Source organism: Oncorhynchus mykiss, chromosome 13 (genome assembly GCF_013265735.2).
Source record: "Oncorhynchus mykiss isolate Arlee chromosome 13, USDA_OmykA_1.1, whole genome shotgun sequence".
NCBI classification, from domain to species: domain Eukaryota; kingdom Metazoa; phylum Chordata; class Actinopteri; order Salmoniformes; family Salmonidae; genus Oncorhynchus; species Oncorhynchus mykiss.
In genome coordinates, this window is record NC_048577.1 from 16,396,871 (window position 1) to 16,413,788 (window position 16,918).

Below are 16,918 nucleotides of genomic sequence, written 5' to 3' on the forward strand. Positions count from 1 at the left end.
GTCATGAAGTTTTAGAAAGAGATTTGACCTAGTTCTGTTTAGTTTAGAACACACAAGAACACTTCTGAGTGCCCAACAAAAGATAGACTTTAAAAAGCTACCCACTCTTTCAAAAGCCAGATGAAGGCTATGCCCTCGGTTGAGTATTTAATTATAGAAAGTTTTCTACAACTCCCCCCAAAATTAAGCCTTTGGTCATTCAACAGTCTGACTTCAAAAAAGCTCTTATCGTTTCCCCTTTGTTAATCTCTCTCTTGCTCTCTCTCTCTCTCTCTCTCTCTCTCTCTCTCTTTCTCTCTCTCTCTCTCTCCCTCTCTTTCTCTCTCTCTCTCTCTCCCTCTCTTTCTCTCTCTCTCTCTCTCTCTCTCTCTCTCTCTCTCTCTCTCTAAAAAGTGAATATTACACTCACAGAGGTTCCAAAAGAATAAAGACATTTTAAATGCCATGTTATCTCTATATACAGTGTTGTAACGATGGGCAAATAGTTCAAGTAAAAGTTTGTTCTTCACTGGTTGCCCTTTTCTTTTGGCAACAGGTCACACATCTTGCTGCTGTGATTGCACAGATAGATATGAACGTTTATCTAAATTGGATTTGTTTTCCAATTCTTTGTGGGTCTGTGAAATCTGAGGGAAATGTGTGCCTCTAGTATGGTCATACATTTTGCAGGAGGTCAGGAAGTGCAGCACATAGTCTGTCTTCCCTTTTTTTTTTACCCTTTTTTCTCCCCAATTTCCTGGTATCCATTTGGTAGTTAGTCTTGTCTCATCGCTGCAACTCCCGTACGGACTCAGGAAAGGCGAAGCTCGAGAGCCGTGCGTCCTCGGAAACACAACCGAACCAAGCCGCACTGCTTCTTGACGCAATGCCTGCTTAACCAGGAAGCTACCCGCGCCAATGTGTCGGAGGAAACGCCGTACTGTGTCAGCGTGCACTGTTCCCGGCCCTTCACAGGAGTCGCTAGTGCTCGATGGGACAAGGACATCCCTGCCTACCAAACCCTCCCTTAATGCGGACGACACTTGGCCAATTGTGCGCCGCCCCATGGGTCCCCCGGTCGTGGCCAGCTGCGACAGAGCCTGGACTTGAACCCAGAATCTCTAGTGGCCTTAGACCACTGCGCCACTCGGGAGACCCCTAGCCTGTCTTCTCTTGAGAGCCAGGTCTGCCTACGGCAACCTTTCTCAATAGCAAGGCTTCTCTCTCTCTCTCTGCCCTCTCTCTCTCTCTCTCTCTCTCTCACATACTCCCCCCCCCCTCTCTCTCGCTCTCTCTCTCTCTCTCTCTCGCGCTCTCTCTCTCTAGGGAGAAAAGGTGTCCAGTTTTCTGCCTTGAAACACAGATGATAGGGTGGACTTTTGTCCAAGGCCACATCTAATAATCAGTGAAATCCAACATTTTGAAAGACTTTCTCTCAACTTTTATGATACGTTTTAATAACCTCCAAATACTCGTGCCCAGTCTTTATGTACATGCTCAAACATAACTTAAAGATGCCGTCAGTCATGTCAGAAGCTAGCAGATACGTTATTTACCTAAAACAGCAGCACATTCCAGCAAAGCTAACGTCACGTTTTGAAATGAACTTTCCTTGCTTTGTTTAATAGCACTCTCATGAATCTAGGAAATACGTTTTGTCTGTCAGAGTGCAGTGTTTATTTCATTTCATAGCACATAACACTTGTTAGCATTTTTCTCACGCTGGCTTTAGCCACGGACGGAGCAGGTTTGGCCCCGGCAAGGGCAGGGAGGGTTTGCCTAGAAACAAATTCCTCGGAGGGAGTCCACATCTGCATAGCACGGCAAATTCCTATGATTTGTGAATCTGTTCGGACCGAAAAGCTAGTGTGACAGCTAAAATGGCTTTGGGGGAAAAAAAATCAAGATTTCAGCTAATAGGGAGATATATCTGACAAAATTAATCATAAACTATTTACATAATAGAAATGTTGGTACATTTGTGGACAAAATTCTTGCTTACTCAAGGTTTAAAAAAAGAAAACAGCTCATTATCTTTTTACTTAAAATGTCTTAAAATGTGTTTCTTTTTCTGGAGATGTTGTTCTGCCTGTCTATCACTCATCATCTTCCGATGTGAACTGTACCGTTTACTTACCACTTCCTGTTTGTTGTCACAAGACAAACAACAGAAGGATCGTGATGACACAGAAGGCCCTCCCAAGGGATTGTGGGCTGGAGCCAAACCATCTGTATCACTAGCAGTCGTTTAATGTAATATACACTTCCTCAATGACACATGACCAGAAAATGATCATATCAGTCCGGATGGGTATTTGCTCTTATTGTAAACAATGGAATATTAATGGAATATTAATTCATTTGAAGTTGTGCACTGAAATAAGTCCCATGAATATGATATGGATATTGTTCAACATCAATCTCAAATATAGTACAATATGTCCACCTATGCCTACCTTGTCATTGGCTCCTATTGATCTGTTCCTATAATAGTGTGACTTAGCATGACCATTACAAATGGATGTTCATCCTCAGTGGAATAGGCTGATGTATGATCTTCCATTGAATTGGAGCCAGACTCTGTGCTAAGGATTATGCTGTTATGTTTTGTAAAGGTAGAATGTCAAATGGATGTCGGAATGCATCCTCCGTAGTTCATCATTCCAAGAGTTACTTTGTGTGGTGCATCGTTGTACGGTATCTTACAGAGGATGATCTCCCTCCCTCCCCTCTCTCTCTCTTTCCCCCTCTGCCCCTCTTTTCTCGCTATCTCTTCCTTCCTTCCTCCTTCCCTCCTTCCCCTCTTCCTCCTCCCCTCTTCCTCCTCTCTCTCTCTCGCTCTCTCTCTCTCAGGCTCTGGTCCGTCTCCCTCCTCAGTTGTCTCAGAGTGAGGAGGTGCTGCGCTTCTTTGAGACCAAAGCTGATGACCTCAACCCCCCAGGAGAGTGAGTATCTACACACACACACACACACACACACACACACACACACACACACACACAGTCTTGTACAACTAACCTTGTGGGGACAAACAATTCAGTCACCTGAAAAATCCTATTTTCCCTATCCTCTAACCTTAACCCGGAAACCTAACCTTAACCTTAACTCACACACTCAATTCAATTCAAGGGGCTTTATTAGCATGGGAAAGCAAGTGAAATGGATAAACAAAAGTAAAATAAACTATTAAAAGTGAACAGTAAATATAAGTCATTGCAAATTTTTGTTATGTATATCTACATTTATCAATCTATAATTATATTTTCTGCTGAAGAACTCAGGAGCCCATGAACTCATGATCTCTCGATCTCTCTCTCTAACTCTCTCTCCAACAATGTGTGTCCTCCCCAAACTGGATCAATATTTCGCCCTGTCTCTTTTTCAAAACTTTCCCATCCTGCTGTGCGGTGTGTCTCAGAGAGACTCTGAGAGGCTGAGGCCTCATTGTTTACAGTGTGGGTCCTTTTGAACAGAGGAAGTGGAGGCCAGGCTTTGATGCCACCAGCAGGAGGGTTAGAGGGTTCACATTCTGATCCATGGACAGAGTTTTGTAGGGCTTGTAGGGCGGCTATGTTCCAAACACTAAAAGGGAACTATGGGGGTGTATACTGAGAAGAAGAACTACTAATGTCCCGTCTATGTGGCAGATAGTGGGCTGACTATGGGGGAGTTGTGTGTCTGTGTGTGTGTGTGTGTGTGTGTGTGTGTGCGCATGCGTGTGTGTGTTTGTGATACTATATTGCTCAACGTCTTCGTACCTTCTACACCTTTCCCATGAACTGTTGGTCCTATTGGGAAGTACTCATGGCATGATTAACAATGTGTAAAAAAAAAAGTGCCTTTCAACAGGGTATGGTAGTAGGTGCCAGGCGCCCCGGTTTGTGTCAAGAACTGCAACGCTGCTAGTTTTCTGTTCACGCTTTACAGTTCCCAGTGTGTTTCAAGACCAGGTCCACCACCCTGTAACGACCGTAGGTGGAAGAAGGTGAGGACCAAGGTGCAGCGTGGCACGTGTTCATATTATTTATTCCAAACTGAACACTAAAGTGCAAAACAACAAAGAGAACAACCGAAAGAGTTCTGTCTGGTGCAGACACAAAAACAGAAAGCAACTACCCACAAAAACCCAGTGGGAAAAGGCTATCTAAGTATGGTTCTCAATCAGAGACAACGAAAGACAGCTGCCTCTGATTGAGAACCACACACGGCCAAACAACAAAGAAATATAAAACATAGAAAATGAACATAGAATGCCCACCCTAGTCACACCCTGGCCAAACCAAAATAGGGAATAAAAGCCCCCCCCCGGACTCTGGCCGCAAAACCTGACTCTAAAGGGGAGGGTCCGGGTGGGCCTTCTTTACAGCGGAGGCTCTGGTGCGGGATGTGGACCCCGCTCCACCTTAGGCTTAGCCCACTTAGGTGATCCTCGCCGCCGGCTCCGGACAGGCGGGAGACTCTGGCAGCGCCGGACAGGCGGGAGACTGGCAGCGCCGGACAGGCGGGAGACTCTGGCAGCGCCGGACAGGCGGGAGACTCTGGCAGCGCCGGACAGGCGGGAGACTCTGGCAGCGCCGGACAGGCGGGAGACTCTGGCAGCGCCGGACAGGAGGTAGACGCTGGCAGCTCTGGACAGGCGGGAGACTCTGGCAGCGCCGACCAGGCGGAAGACTCTGGCAGCGCCAGACAGGCGGGTGACGCTGGCAGATCCGGGCTGGAGGGAGAACCTTGAGGGAGGAGACGGGGAGACAGCTTGGTGCGTGGGGCTGCCACAGGGCCCACCAGGCTGGGGAGACCTACAGGAGGCCTGGTACGTGGAGGAGGCACCGGATGGACCGGGCTGTGGGGTAGCACTGGAGCCCTGGTGCGCAGCCTTGGCACCACTCCTCCAGGCTGGATGACCACTTTAGCCCGGCCCCTACAGAGTGCAGGCACAGGTCGAACCTGGCTGTGGTGGAGCACTGTGGGGGAGCACCTTTTCCCACGGGAGATCTGGTGCACACCAATCGCACCTCTCCCTTAGGCTCAATGCCCACATTCGCCCGGCACGGGCGGAGCGCAGGCATAGGGCGAACTGAACCCTCCCAACGCCCCGGAGACACAGTACGCAGAGCCGGCACAGGATACCCTGGACCGAAACGGCACACCGGAGACCAAACACGCTGAGCTGGCACAATCCGCCCTGGCTGGATGCCCACTCTCGCATGGCACTTGCGGGGGGCTGGCCTATAGCACTCCGGGCTATGAACGCGCACTGGAGACACTGTGCGCTTCATCGCATAACACGGTGCCTGACCAGTACCACGCTGCTTCCGGTAAGCACGGGGAGTTGGCTCAGGTCTCTCGCCTGACTCCGCCAATCTCCCCGTGTTCCCCCCATTTTTTGGGGGGGGGGGGGGGCTGCCTCTCGTGCCTGTTGCGCTGCCTTACCTCAAATCGCCGCCCCTCAGCTTTCGCTGCCTCCAGTTCTTCTTTGGGGCAGCGATATTCCCCAGCCTGTGCCCAGGGTCCCTTGCCGTCCAATATCTCCTCCCATGTCCAGGAGTCCTGAACCCTCATCTCCCTGTTACCACGCTGCTTGGTCCGTTTGTGGTGGGTAGTTCTGTAACGGCATTCATAGGAAGAAGGTGAGGACCAAGGTGCAGCGTGGTACGTGTTCATATTATTTATTTGAAACTGAACACTAAAATGCAAAACAACAAAGAGAACAACCGAAACAGTTCTGTCTGGTGCAGACACAAAAACAGAAAGCAACTACCCACAGCTCAATATTAGGAAGGTGTTCTTAATGTTTTGTACACTCACTGTACGTGACCAGGTTCCAAAGTACCCTCTTTAGAATGTTTTGGTGTGTTCCCTATTCAGCTCTTTTCCCAAGCTACAAAAAGTTCTAGCAAGCCTCTACACATTTGGGAAAAGGGAGAGTGTGTGTGTGTGTGTGTGTGTGTGTGTGTGTGTGTGTGTGTGTGTGTGTGTGTGTGTGTGTGTGTGTGTGTGTGTGTTTGTGTGTTTGTGTGTGTTAGGAGGATGACACGTTTCATACTTCTTGGAGATGTTCCTTTCCCCTCTGGGTACTTTTTAATTAGGGGAACGAAAACTGTGCTCTCCAAATTCACATTCGAAAGCTCCAAATCAGCTGTAATAGACTGGTAACACACACGCACAGGCAAACACACACACACCTGAGGCACAGACTCCCTTGTTAGACGCTGACAGTTTTTCTCATCCATGTTTCAATTACTCCTCTCATTATTTTCCTCCCTTCCTTGCTACTCTGCCTCTCCTCTGCCTTGCTACTCTGCCTCACCTCTGCCTTGCTCATCTGCCTCACTCTGCTTTGCTACTCTGCCTTTCCTCTGCCTTGCTTCTCTGCCTCTCCTCTTTCTTGCTACTCTGCCTTGCTACTCTGCCTTGCTACTCTGCCTTGCTTCTCTGCCTCTCCTCTGCCTTGCTCATCTGCCTCACTCTGCTTTGCTACTCTGCCTCACCTCTGTCTTGCTACTCTGCCTTGCTACTCTGCCTTGCTACTCTGCCTTGCTACTCTGCCTTGCTTCTCTGCCTCTCTTCTGCCTTGCTTCTCTGCCTCTCCTCTGCCTTGCTACTCTGCCTCACCTCTGCCTTGCTACTCTGCCTCACCTCTGCCTTGCTACTCTGCCTCACCTCTGCCTTGCTACTCTGCCTTGCTACTCTGCCTTGCTACTCTGCCTTGCTTCTCTGCCTCTCCTCTGCCTTGCTTCTCTGGCTCTCCTCTGCCTTGCTACTCTGCCTCACCTCTGCCTTGCTACTCTGTCTTGCTACTCTGCCTTGCTACTCTGCCTTGCTTCTCTGCCTCTCCTCTGCCTTGCTACTCTGCCTCACCTCTGCCTTGCTACTCTGCCTTGCTACTCTGCCTTGCTTCTCTGCCTCTCCTCTGCCTTGCTACTCTGCCTCACCTCTGCCTTGCTACTCTGCCTCACCTCTGCCTTGCTACTCTGCCTCACCTCTTCCTTGCTACTCTGCCTCACCTCTGCCTTGCTTCTCTGCCTCTCCTCTGCCTTGCTACTCTGCCTCACCTCTGCCTTGCTACTCTGCCTCTCCTCTGCCTTGCTTGTCTGCCTCACCTCTGCCTTGCTACTCTGCCTCACCTCTGCCTTGCTACTCTGCCTCTCCTCTGCCTTGCTTCTCTGCCTCTCCTCTGCCTTGCTACTCTGCCTTGCTACTCTGCCTTGCTACTCTGCCTTGCTTCTCTGCCTCTCCTCTGCCTTGCTACTCTGCCTCACCTCTGCCTTGCTACTCTGCCTCACCTCTGCCTTGCTACTCTGCCTCACCTCTGCCTTGCTTCTCTGCCTCTCCTCTGCCTTGCTCCTCTGCCTCACCTCTGCCTTGCTACTCTGCCTCTCCTCTGCCTTGCTACTCTGCCTCACCTCTGCCTTGCTACTCTGCCTCACCTCTGCCTTGCTACTCTGCCTCTCCTCTGCCTTGCTACTCTGCCTCTCCTCTGCCTTGCTTCTCTGCCTCTCCTCTGCCTTGCTACTCTGCCTTGCTACTCTGCCTCACCTCTGCCTTGCTACTCTGCCTCTCCTCTGCCTTGCTACTCTGCCTCACCTCTGCCTTGCTACTCTGCCTCACCTCTGCCTTGCTACTCTGCCTCACCTCTGCCTCGCTTCTCTGCCTCTCTTCTGCCTAGCTTCACTGCCTCTCCTTTGCCTCACTTCTCTGCCAGTGTCATGTGGTTGTTTAAATCCTTGCTTCTTTCACTGGAGTGAAGAAAAGATGTGAGGAGAAAAGAGATGAGGAGAAGACAGCAGATATAGTGACCTCTGTCTCACAGTGATTTCCTGCTGAGGCTTAATAGAGTCTCTTTCCCTTCCTCCTCCCTCTTCCCTCTTTTCTCTCGTTCTGTCCATCCCCAGCTCATAAATTCAAGTCTGCTTTAATTGACATGACAGCTCAAGGTTAGAAACACTATTGCCAAAGTGGTTAGGATTCGATCAACAGCCTCTCTCTCTCTTTCTCTCTCTTTCTCCCTTCTCCCCTCCCTCATTCCGCCCCTCCCTAGCTGTATCTCTCACTGTCTTCCTATAGCTCCATTCATTGCTCTCTCCATCTTTCTCTCACTTCATTATCTCTCTCTCTCTCTCTCCCTCACTCTCTCTCTCACTCTCTTGCTCTCTCTCTCTCTCTCGCGCGCTACCTCCCTCCTTCTTTGTATTCTCTATGACATGAGTGGTGCGGTCTATTTTGGTATGTAAAGACAACACATTAATCATGTAGTCCAGAGACTAGTCGGAGAAGATGAAGTCACATATCTCCATCAATAATACACACATGCACCCTGTGCCCTCAGTGCTCTCTCTCTCCCTCTCTTTCTTTCTCTCTCTCTCTCTCTCTCTCTCTCTCTCTCTCTCTCTCTCTCTCTCTCTCTCGAGCGCTCGTGCACACACACACACCAAACACACACACACACTCCCCAAACACACACACTCATTACATTGCATTGCTCTTGGCCAGTCCTCATCTCTAAAGCCTGGCAAAGATTGTGACTCCATTATAGCATCAATATGTATGATAATGGACATGGGAAGTGGGGTCGACTAAATGGACATACTAAGCTTGTTCCTGTCTATTGTAACAATGGAAAGTAATGGTGGAGGTGGATTTTATCCATCTCTTATGTACTATTCTAGCACTCACACATTACATAGTCGTGGTGCATTGCATCCAAAGGTCTGCATCCTAAATGGTACCCTATTCCTTATCGACTCTGCAGAACATGTGTGCACTATATAGGGAATAGGGTGCGATTTGAGATGCAGACATGGACTATTCTAGCAGTTACACATCATGATTCAGAAGTAGTTTTCTGTCTGGGGGGAAATTGGATGGGCTTTCATCTTGGTTCCTTCCCTTCACATCCGCTAAATGGAAACGAATTAGAGGACATTTAGCAGTGAGATTGGCCACTGATTTACTACCATGATTAGTGTTTGTGTGGTAGGGGGGAGGGGGCAGTGTGTATGTTGTGTGTGTCTGCATGTGTGTGTGACTATACTCCAGAGCAATCTGCAGAAGGAAAACTAATTTGAAACACATTAATCATGGAATTATAGGAGGCAGTTTGACCTGTTCCACAGGTGTGTGTGTGTGCGTGCGTGCGTGCGTGCGTGTGCGTGTGCGTGTTGAATAGTAATTAACTAGGAAGTCGTTGTAGTTTAACCTCCCTAGGGTACATGGGACGCTAACGTCCCACCTGACCAACATCCAGTGAAAGTGCAGGGCGCCAAATTCAAACAACAGAAATCTCATAATTACAATTCCTCAAACATACATGTATTACACACCATTTTAAAGATAAACTTGTTGTTAATCCCACCACCGTGTCCGATTTCAAAAAGCCTTTACGACAAAAGCATACCATGCGATTATGTTAGGTCAGTACCTAGTCACAAAAAAGCACAGCCATTTTTCCAACCAAAGAGAGGAGTCAAAAAGGGGGAGTTCCATGACGCCGATGTAAATGTCTGTGCTCACGGGGTGTGGTCACTGACTAGTTAAAACTTCATATGAGAAACTATTCTCTCATCACATTTCATCTTCTCACAAATAGTTCCATATTTAATCATATACGTTCCACAACATTTAGATGTAAATCTAGTACCTGGGAAATATACACATTCAGAGATACAGTTATGTTGTCCTGCTGTGGTAGTTGCATTACATATTAGTAAGGAATTCGACATGATTGTTCGTTAAGTACCCACAGACAATTTAAATTGTTTGGAATAGAGAAATATTGTTACATTATTCAACCTTTTGAGGTTACCGTACTGCAAAGTCTTTCTCTGTGGTAAGAAAGGGATTCTCAACTTTCATTTTCGCAGAGTGGGGAAAAGAGTTTCGGTATTTACGACCACCATAAACCTGTGGTGGTAGAGAGAGGGGGGAGGGCTATGTTCCTCACCCAAAAGGGGCACGCCATGACAGTGCGTTATGTGTCCATTTTTCCATTGTCCTCATCTGTTCCAAGAGAGAGAGAGAAAGACCCATGGAGAGATAGATAAATAAAATAAAATGTTATTTGTCATATGCGCCGAATACAACAGCAACCTTATAGTGAAATGCTTACTTACAAGTCCTTAACCAACAATGCTTTAAGAAGTTTTAAGAGAAAAAAAAGTGTGACAGAAAATAAAGTAACAAATAATTAAACAGCAGCAGTAAAATAACAATAGTGAGGCTATATACAGGGGGTACCGGTACTGAGTCGATGTGTGGGGGCACCGGTTAGTCGAGGTAATTGAGGTCATATGTTCATGTAGGTAGAGTTAAAGTGACTATGCATAGATAATAAACAGAGAGTAGCAGCAATGTAAAAGAGGGGTCAGGGTAACTCTTTGATTAGCTGTTCAGGAGTCTTATGGCTTGGGGGTAGAAGCTTTTCAGAAGCCTTTTGGACCTAGACTTGGCGCTCCGGTTCCGCTTGCCATGCGGTAGCAAAGAGAACAGTCTATGACTACGGTGGCTGGAATATTTAACAATTTGTAGGGCCTTCCGCCTGGTATAGAGGTCCTAGATGGAAGGAAGCTTAGCCCAAGTGATGTACTTAGCCGTACGCACTACACTCCGTACGCACACTCACTATACTCTAGTGACCTGCGGTCAGAGGCCGAGCAGTTGCCATACCAGGCAGTGATGGTGCAGCTGTAGAAACTTTTGAGGATCTAAGGACCCACGGCAAATCTTTCTCCTGAGGGGAAATAGGCTTTGTCGTGCCCTCTTCACGACTGTCTTAGTGTGTTTCGACTTCTTGACACAATGCCCACTTAACCCGGGATGCCACCCGCAACAATGTGTTGGAGGAAATACCGTACACCTGGCGACCGTGTCTGCGTGCACTGTTCCCGGCCTGCCACAGGAGTCGCTAGTGCACGATGGAACAAGGACATCCCTGCCGGCCAAACCCTCCCCTAGCCCGGACGACGCTGCACCACTCGGGAGGCCCCTAGCCTGTCTTCTCTTGAGAGCCAGATCTGCCTACGGCAACCTTTCTGACCAGCCTTTCAAAGGACTTCATGACTACAGACGTGAGTGCTACAGTCGTTAATCATTTAGGCAGGCTACCTTAGTGTTCTTGGGCACAGGGACTATGGTGGTCTGCTTGAAACATGCTGGTATTACAGCCTCAGTCAGGGATAGGTTGAAAATGTCAGTGAAGACACTTGCCAGTTGGGCAGCGCATGCTCGGAGTACACGTCCTGGTAATCCGTCTGGCCCTGCGACCTTGTGAATGTTGACCTGTTCAAAGGTCTTACTCACATCAGCTATGGAAAGCGTGATCACGCAGTTGTCCGGAACAGCTGATGCTCTCATGTGTGCTTCAGTGTTACTTGCCTCAAAGCGAGCATAGAAGTAATTTAGCTCGTCTGGTAGGCTTGTGTCACTGGGCAGCTCACGGCTATTCCTCCCGTTGTAGTCTGTAATAGTTTGCAAGCCCTGCCACATCCGACGAGCATCGTAGCCGGTGTAGTACGATTCAATCTCAGTCCTCTATTGAAGCTTTGTCTGTTTGATGGTTTGTCTGAGGGCATAGCGGAATTTCTTAGAGTTAGAGTCCCACTCTTTGAAAGAGGCAGCTCTACCCTTTAGCTCAGTGTGGATGTTGCCTGTAATCCATGGCTTCTGGTTGGGGTATGTACGTACAGTCACTGTGGGGACGAGGTCATCAATGCACTTATTGATGAAGCCATTGACAGATGTGGTGTACTCCTCAATGCCATCGGAAGAATCCCAGAACATATTCCAGTCTGTGCTAGCAAAACAGTCCTGTAGCTTAGCATCTGTTTCATCTTACTCTTTTCTTATTGACCGAGTCACTGGTGCTTCCTGCTTTAGTTTTTGCTTGTAAGCAGGAATCAGGAGGATAGAATTATGGTCAGATTTTCCAAATCGAGGGCGAGAGAAAGTTTTGTACATGTCTCTGTGTGTGGAGTAAAGGTGGTCTCGAGATTTTTTCTTTCTGGTTGCACATTTAACCACTCTAGGGTACATGAGACGGTAACGTCCCACCTCTTCAACAGCCAGTGAAACTGCAGGGCGCCAAATTCAAAACAACAGGAATCCCATAATTACAATTCCTCAAACATACTTGTATTTTACACCATTTTAAAGATACACTTGTGTCCAATTTCAAAAAGGCTTTACGACGAAAGCAAACCAAACGATTATGTTAGTTGAGTGCCTATTCACAGAATAACACAGCCGTTTTTCCAGCCAAAGAGAGGAGTCACAAAAAGCAGAAATAACGATAAAATTAATCACTAACCTTTGATGATCTTCATCAGATGACACTCATAGGACTTCATTTTACACAATACATGTATGTTTTGTTTGGTAAAGTTCATATTTATATCCAAAGATCTGAGTTTACATTGGTGCCTTACGTTCAGAAGTTCCAAAACATCCTTTGATTTTGCAGAGAGCCACATCAATTTACAGGAATACTCATAATAAACATTGCTAAAAGATACAACTGTTATGCATGGAATTATAGATCCACTTATCCTTAATGCAACCTCTGTGTCAGATTTCAAAAAAGCTTTACGGAAAAAGCAAACCATGCAATAATCTGAGTCGGCGCTCAGAGCCCAATCAAGACACAAATATATCCGCCATATTATGCAGTCAACAAAAGTCATAAATAGCATTATAAATATTAATTTACCTTTGCTGATCTTCATCGGAATGCACTCCCAGGACTCCCACTTCCACAATAAATGTTTGTTTTGTTCGGTAATGTCCATAATTTATGTCCAAATAGTTACTTTTGTTAGCGGGTTTGGTAAACAAATCCAAAGCCACGAAGCTCGTTCACTAAAAGCAGACGAAAAGTCAAAAAGTTCCGTAAGAGTCAGTAGAAACATGTCAAACGATGTATTGAATCAATCTTTAGGATGTTTTTAACAAAAATCTTCAATAATTTTCCAACCGGAGAATTCCATTGTCTTCAGAAGTGCGATGGAAGAGAGCTCCCTCTCATGTGAACGCGCATGGTCAGAGCATGGTCAACTCATGGCAGACCTTACTCATTCTCTTCTCCTTCGGCCCCACTTCACAGTAGAAGCATCAGACAAGGTTCTAAAGACTGTTGACATCTAGTGGAAGCCTTAGGGAGTGCAACATTACCAATATCCCACTGTATCTTCATTAGGAGCTGAGTTGAAAATCGACCAACCTCAGATTTCCTACTTCCTGGTTGGATTTCTTCTCAGGTTTTTGCCTGTCATATGAGTTATGTTATACTCACAGACATCATTCAAACAGTTTTAGAAACTCCAGTGTTTTCTGTCCAAATCTACTCATACTATGCATATTCTAGCTTTTATGGCTTTGTAGCAGGCCGTTTACTCTGGGCATGCTTTTCATCTGGACATGAAAATACTTTCCCCTACCCCAAAGAAGTTAACATGCTGGTAGAAATTAGGTAAAACCGATTTGAGTTCCCTGCATTAAAGTCCCCGGCCACTAGGAGCGCCGCCTCTGGATGAGCTTTTTCCTGTTTGCTTATGGCCGTATACAGCTCATTGAGTGTGGCTCTAGTGCCTGCATCGGTCTGCGGTGGTATATAGAGAGCTACTAAAAATACAGATGAAAACTCTCTTGGTAAATAGTGTGGTCTAAAGCTTATCGTGAGAGACTCTACCTCAGGCGAGCAAAACCTTGAGGCTTCCTTAGATATCGTGCACCAGCTGATGTTTACAAATATACATAGACCGCCACCGCTTGTCTTACCAGAGGCCGCTGTTCTAGATAGAGCTTGTGTGTATGTGTACTTTTGTGCCTGTGTATAATACGGTAGCAGTCCGTCTCTGACTGTGACCACCGGACCATACAACATATCCTCCCTCCTCCTGCTCCATTGTCCCAACTCCCTCTCTTACCTCAGTCAGTGATCTCTCCACCTCCCCCTGTGCCTCCCTAAGGGCTGCCTGTGTAACAGATAGGCCAGTTGAAGCAGCAGACTAACAGCTCCAGCTAACAGCTCCAGCCACTCAACCCTGATGGAAACGCTACTACTCCCTGCCCCCTGTAATCAATACCGGTCTACCCAGAGTATTGGGAGGCCCATGGCATTGTATCCAAAGTGATATGCTCTGTTTCAGCTTTCGAATTAGTGGCAAAACCACTTTGAACCCAGCCTGGCATACAAACTGATATATGTGTGTGTGTCGGAGCGTAGGGCCCTCCTACTGTGTGTGTTGATTTTCAAACGGAACACACACACTCACACACACACAAACACACACACACACACACACACACACACACACACACACACACACACACACACACACACAGAGACAGAACGGGCAGTTCACTCCATTTGGACACGGAATTATATTTTGTAATGCTGCTTTGTGTGTGTTCATTTCAAAACTGAACGGATCAATGGAAGAATAGAAGTTGAGTAATTGTTTTGCAATGGTGTAACAAGTCAGATTGCTAGTGTTGGGGTTTTGATGTTATCTGCGTTAGGTTTGGCAGTTGGAGGAATTAGTTGGTCATCCTAATACTGAGGGTTGGGCTCAGTAACAGTACAGTTCAGCACTGGGACATACGGTGTCTGTGTGTGTTAGCACAGATGTGTGTGTGTGTGTGTGTACATGAGTATGATGAATAGTCTCAGTCAGTGCAGCAGTCAGTGTGGTGAAATGTGTCCACCTCATCAGTTACTGTAAAAGGAGGAGGAGGTGGAGGAGAGGAAAGGATGAGGAGGAGGGTTAGGAGTGGGGGTGAAGAGGGACCCTAGGGAGAATATGGGGCTTAGGGGTGGAGGATTGATGGTGTGGAGTTAGCTCTTGAGCTTGACAGTCTAGACAAGAACACTGTCTCACATTGCTGTCGAGCACCCCCTGTCCTTTGTTTGCTGAAGCGTGGAGGCCCACCTGAACACTGTCTCACATTTTTTATTTTTTTATTTTTTATTTCACCTTTATTTAACCAGGTAGGCAAGTTGAGAACAAGTTCTCACATTGTCTCATAAATACCCTAACAAAAATAGGCAAACTGCTGAGTGCACAGTAAAACACAAATACATCCTTTTTATGCTCAATAGGGTAACACAATATAGTAACTTTCATTAACAAGCCATTAATAACATAATTGATGAGGCATGTTCTGGTTATTAGTAAGACCAGATTGAATGGCACACTTTTTATACTGTACTTTCCCTCCTATAGATACTCCTATAGTGCCCTCTGCTACTCCTGTAGTACCCTCTGTTACTCCTACAGTACCCTTGGTTACTCCTACAGTACCCTCTGCTACTCCTATAGTACCCTCTGCTACTCCTATAGTACCCTCTGCTACTCCTATAGTACCCTTTGTTACTCCTACAGTACCCTTGGTTACTCCTATAGTATCCTCTGCTACTCCTATAGTACCCTCTGTTACTCCTACAGTACCCTCTGCTACTCCTATAGTACCCTCTGCTACTCCTATAGTACCCTCTGTTACTCCTACAGTACCCTTGGTTACTCCTTTAGTGCCCTCTGCTACTCCTATAGTACCCTCTGTTACTCCTACAGTACCCTTGGTTACTCCTACAGTACCCTTGGTCACTCCTACAGTACCCTTGGTTAATCCTACAGTACCCTCTGCTACTCCTATAGTACCCTCTGCTACTCCTATATTACCCTCTGCGACTCATATAGTACCATATGTTACTCCTATAGTACCCTCTGCTACTCCTATAGTACCCTCTGCTACTCCTACAGTACTCTATGTTACTCATATATTACCCTCTGCTACTCCTATAGTACCCTCTGCTACTCCTATACTACCCTCTGCGACTCATATAGTACCATATGTTACTCCTATAGTACCCTCTGCTACTCCTATAGTACCCTCTGTTACTCCTACAGTACTCTCTGTTACTCCAATAGTACCCTTTGCTACTCTTACAGTACACTCTGTTACTTCTACAGTACACTCTGCTACTCCTACAGTACACTCTGCTACTCCTACAGTACCCTCTGTTACTCGTTCCGTACCCTCTGTTACTTCTATAGTACCCTCTGTTACTCCTACAGTACAGCCTGTTAGTCCTGTAGTACCCTCTGCTACTCCTATAGTACCCTCTGTTGCTCCTACAGTAGCCTCTGCTACTCCTTTAGTACCTTGCCTACCAGACTGGTAGTGTTAGGACTGGAACAAGACTACTCCTATAGCTGTTTTCAAACTGAATCAAGAGAATGAGTCAAACCTTTCCAAAGGGCACGGCTGCTAAGGTAGATTGAATTCTCAGACCATGATTTGATTCCACTGGGGCCATGTGTCCCTGTACAGTAAAAATCAATCCCACTAATCACATCTTGAAAAGGGCAGACCTTGAGGGATCCATATCAGTTATAGTCTGTCTGTGAGGTGCAGGGATATAACACAATTGTAAATACAACCTATATTTATGTTTATTTATTTTCCCTTTTGTATGTTAACTTTGCACATCATTACAACACTGTATATATACATAATATGACATCTGAAATGTCTTTATTCTTTTGGAACTTTTGTAAGTGTAATGTTTACTGTTCATTTTTATTGTTTATTTCACTTTTGTTTATTATCTATTTCACTTGCTTTGGCAATGTAAACATATGTTTCCCATGCCAATAAAGCCCCCTAAATTGACATTGAATTGATATTAGGGACATCTGCCTGTGAATGGGAGTACTGCAACAGAGAGACAAATTCAAGGCTGATGTCATTGATGTGCCTTAAAATAGCTCAACGTGGTTTTCGAATGAGAGTTCTTCATCTTTTATGTCTTAAATGAGACGTACATTCTTTGAAAGTCAAGTCTTTGTCCGTGTAGCTTCAGCCTGTGTTTCAGTCTTTACCTATCACACATCAACACAGCAGTGTCAAAGCCTCAAAACATGTGCAGTTCATTTTTGATCCTCCT

At 46.4% G+C, this 16,918-nt stretch overlaps 1 protein-coding gene across 3 annotated transcripts in view; it reads left to right on the forward strand.

Annotated features, from left to right (window-relative positions):
- Positions 1 to 16,918, forward strand: part of LOC110485783 (SH3 and PX domain-containing protein 2A) — a 119,612-nt gene that overhangs the window by 37,360 nt on the left and 65,334 nt on the right. For all 3 annotated transcript variants that reach the window (XM_036940435.1, XM_036940433.1, XM_036940434.1), the window contains exon 5: positions 2,833 to 2,924. In XM_036940435.1, the coding sequence (XP_036796330.1) occupies positions 2,833 to 2,924 (92 nt within the window). The remainder of the gene's footprint in view (positions 1 to 2,832; positions 2,925 to 16,918) is intronic.